The sequence below is a fragment of the Camelina sativa genome, chromosome 20 (genome assembly GCF_030686135.1).
Source record: "Camelina sativa cultivar CO46 ecotype springtype chromosome 20, ASM3068613v1".
Classification (NCBI taxonomy): Eukaryota; Viridiplantae; Streptophyta; class Magnoliopsida; order Brassicales; family Brassicaceae; genus Camelina; species Camelina sativa.
Window position 1 is genome coordinate 30,616,292 of NC_141899.1, and position 4,356 is coordinate 30,620,647.

At 44.3% G+C, this 4,356-nt stretch overlaps 1 protein-coding gene across 1 annotated transcript in view; it reads right to left on the reverse strand.

Moving 5' to 3' along the window:
• Positions 1-4,071: 4,071 nt before the first annotated feature.
• The window catches only part of LOC104772790 (uncharacterized), a 1,020-nt gene continuing 735 nt past the window's right edge, over positions 4,072-4,356 (reverse strand). Inside the window, exon 3 of the mRNA XM_087504041.1 lies at positions 4,072-4,203. Coding sequence (XP_087360167.1) covers positions 4,072-4,203 — 132 coding nt within the window. The remainder of the gene's footprint in view (positions 4,204-4,356) is intronic.

Sequence of the window (4,356 nt, forward strand, 5' to 3'; positions counted from 1 at the left end):
CCTCCCGCAACTCTAACAACTCCTGTACGCTCTCCAGGATCCCCGCTGATCCTCGCACACTCTGCACACTCTGGAGTAATGAAGCTATGCGAAGCTCCAGAATCAAACATAACGTGGGACTTAAACCCGCCCACCAACAAGGTCCCTACACAAACCTCATGTGTTGAGAACCTAACACTTTATCACAGGAACATAAAATCTGACCCTACTAAAATTCACAAAGATTAAGTACCAGAAATTATACCTGTGATCGCTCCGGCACTAGTTCCACCAACCTCTGCTGTCGTGTAAACCCGTGGCGCCTGCTCAATCCGTGCTACCTGCTGACCTCCAGGCTGCACCTGCTGCAACGCTGCCACTGCTGCCGGCTGCAACTTGGGACACAAGGGCCTGATGTGCCCTGGCTCCCTGCATTGATAACATACTCGAGGCCCTACCGTCGGAGCACTCCTCTTGGGACAGCTAGCAATCTTATGATCCTTGCTTCCACACTTGTAGCAACTCGCACCACTCTGTGTCTGCGTAGCCTCCCACTTCCTCTTGGTTCCCTGTGCAGGCCTACCGCCCCTGCTCGAACCACCCTGCTGCTGAGCCCTACTAGACTGAGCCACTGGAGTAGCCGACACTGACTGTGCCCGGATATCCTCCTCAATCTCTGCTGCAGTCTCAACCAGCTCTGCACGCGTAGCAAAACTCCGCCCTCTACAATGAACTCTCAAATCATCACGTAGAGCCCTCAAAAACCTCCTGATCTGAGCCTCCTCATGCTCCATAGCCCGACCTCCATAACAAAGAAGTCGACTGAACTCCAAGTCCAGCTCCCGTACTGACCGTGTCCCCTGAGACAACTGAAGGAACTGCACCTCCAAACAATCCAATGCCTCTCTAGGAAAATACTTGCGGTTGAACTCCAAAACGAAGTCAGTCCAAGTCATCTCCCGCTGCACCCTCCTAGCAGCCACAGATCTCCACCACAACTCAGCATCACCACTCAAAAAGTAGACCCCTATGTCCACCCAAAACTCCTCAGGACATCTCAGAGTGTGGAAGTTACGTTCCACTCTTGTCCTCCACGCATCCGCAGCAGTAGGATCTACACCTCCCGAAAACTGCTCAGTACGCAACCGACCCATCTCTGTCAACATGCTGAGATAATGAGCATGGACCCCCGCATCCGCAGCCACTGGCTGCCGCTCCTCCGCCACCACTGGTGGCACTGCTTGAGCCTGAGCCGGTACCACTGGTGGTAACCGCGCCAACACCTGTGCTAGCAAAGCCGCAACATCAGTACCAGGGACTCCACCCGCTGGGACTCCCACACCCGGGACCCTAGCATCACCGGCCACTGGAGCATCAACACCGCCCCCTCCTGCCACACTCACGGAATCCCCCGGAACATCCTGCGACTCGCCAACACCCTCAGCTGTCACACTCTGGTCCTCGGTCTCACTAACCACTGGGGCTCTATCCCTACCACGACCACGTCCGCGACCACGACCGCGTCCACGACCTCGACCAGCCACAACATCCTCTCTAACCATCTGCACTACCATGAACAGAAGGCTAAGCAAACAATTTCTATTATAACACAGAAACATAAACTCACCGTGGAATCACACACTCGGCTCGAAGAGGATGTTCTAGGACTCCATGCCACACACAATTGACTAACTCACATAATCAATCAAGCATGCAAAACCCAAAGATCTACTACAGAAACCTAGTGAACCCAAACCTAGAACCGTAAGGGCTCTGATACCAAAATGAAAGGACCGACCTTTTTTTTAAAAAAAAAATAATGAATAATAAATATAATATAATAAAATAAACTACAGCTAGTGGTCCCATACCCACTAGCCACCTAACCACAAACACATTCAACAGCGGAATAACATAATCAATATCCAATAATAAACCAATAACCAATAACCAAATAATTAATATCCAGTATTAATTCCAACCAGCATAAATCAAATAACCAGCAATCCTAACAATGCTCTAAGACTCAACTCTAGCAACCTAACAATGTCAGGTAACCAATCAACCGAGTCCCTAGAACATCCTCCTCTTCATTGCCTTTGATTCCACGATCACACTTTGCCTTTACCTGCACACCACAAACAACAATTGAGATGCGTAAGTATTATCACAAATACTTAGTGAGGCAATCCTCCCATCTACTGGGCTATACACACAAGCAATAAGATCTCTACATGCCACAAACAACAATCAATAAAACAAACCAGGCATTAAACAAAGCATACAACATTCATCGTAAATGGAAGAGGGGTGTCGATCGATACCAGATGGTGTCGATCGACACTGACTATCTGGTGTCGACCGACACCAAACTGGTGTCGACCGACACCCTGCCCGACACTCCCGAAAACCCTAGATTGTGTCGACCGACACCTCCACATGGCATCGATCGACACTCGCCAAAGTCCCGAGCCGTCCTCGCGTTGGTGTCGACCGACACCCCAACTGGTGTCGACCGACACCGATGCCGAGCAGCGATTTCCCTCGATCAGAAACTCCGAATCTCGCCTCCAATCTTCTCCAATCCGCTCCATGCACTCCCAGAAGCCAAACCCAGTCCAGACAGTGACGAAATACCATAGAGAACTCAAAGAAACAACCACATAAGCACCAAATCACATAGAATCTAGAGATCTTAGCTTAGATAAGCCATGGTCATGCACTCACCTCTTTCAAGAAGATTTTGACCAACAAGAACAAATTCCCTCACTCCTAGCAAGCTTCTAACACCTTCCCAGCCTTAGATCTCCCAAGAACAGCAAGGAATCTCTCAATCTCTTCCCAAAAGCTCAAGAACACTCTCTCTTTTGATTTTCTCTCAAAAACGGCGAATAACACAAAAATAACACGACCCTAGGTCGTTTTCTACCTCTAAAACTCGAGTTTAGGGATTCCCTAAACCAACCACGCAAACCGGACAATTAAAATTGAACCGACCAAACCCGCCACAGCTGGTGTCGATCGATGCCCCACTAGAAGGTGTCGATCGACACCCTTACCAAATTACCAAAAATTGGTTCGCGGGTGTTACAATCACACATTAGAATGATCATATTAACCATCTTCAGAGATTTAGCTGCTTTTCTGTTCTCACGCTCAAGTTTTCCCAACTCTTGGTTTGACAAATTCACAGTAGGACCAGACTTGTTGCTCCTTGTGTGAGGTCTAGGAGGCATGCACCTGAAACACCAAAGAGAAGAAAAACAAAAACGTGTAAGTAGAAAATAAAAAGAAAAATTTAGACGAAATTAAAAACTCAAATCTAATGATAGATCAGAGAGTCCCCGGCAACGGCGCCAAAATTTGATAGGCTCAAATTAATCCCTAGAGCTACTCACTCAAACAAGAGATCACTGTAGTACTTAGGGGTCGAATCCACAGAGACTCAAGATCAAACACAATAGATTATAGAGTTTTGTTATTATGCTAAACAAGTTAATTTAATTAAAATAAAAGCAATGCAAATATTTAAATGAAAGTGTTGTAAATTCAGAAAATTAAAAGAGTTAAGCCTAGGGAATTTCTCAGGAAATTATGAAATATTAAATCAGATAAATTAATTAAGGTTCAAGCAATAAAGATCAACTCTAAACTTTTGGTAAAATAATCAGTTCTCACTGCAATTATATTCTAAATTTAAAACCAGAAAATCCAAATCTCTTTGTAAAATTCTAAATAATAAATCAGCTTTAAGAACAAGTTTAGATAAGTTCACAGAATTATTAATTCAAATCTCTTTGTAAGAAACAATTATGCTCATCAATGGTTTAATCAAGAAAACAATTATATTCTCATATCAATTTATTTCCCTAAGATAACAATTCTAGGTGATTAATCAAGAATTATTGTGAAGAACAACCAAGGATGAAGATCATTAAAAGATTAAGAACCCTAAAAATCTCAGATCTAATAAATCATAAAAACTCTATGAAAAACCCTAAACCTAACAGGCAAATTACTCAGACATGTTAAATAAAGCACAAATCATAATTCTAAATAACATGCAATAGATATTAAAAGTAAAGAGGGAGTTCAACTTCCACCACCTTGGGATAGTCCTCCACCACCCTGAACAACTTCTCCTCCACCAAATTGAGAAAGTCCAACACCAGATTGAGAAAGTCCACCACCTTGAACAACTTCTCCTCTACCACCTTGAGAAGCCTGAAAGAACGCAAAAATAAAAGTGAGAACAAAAAACCGATTATAACAAATATAATGATAATTTAAAACAGAACCGATTATAACAAACTAACTTGTGTTTGATTCTTCTTCTGGTGGAACCTACGGTTATGGTGATCAGAACCACAAATTCCA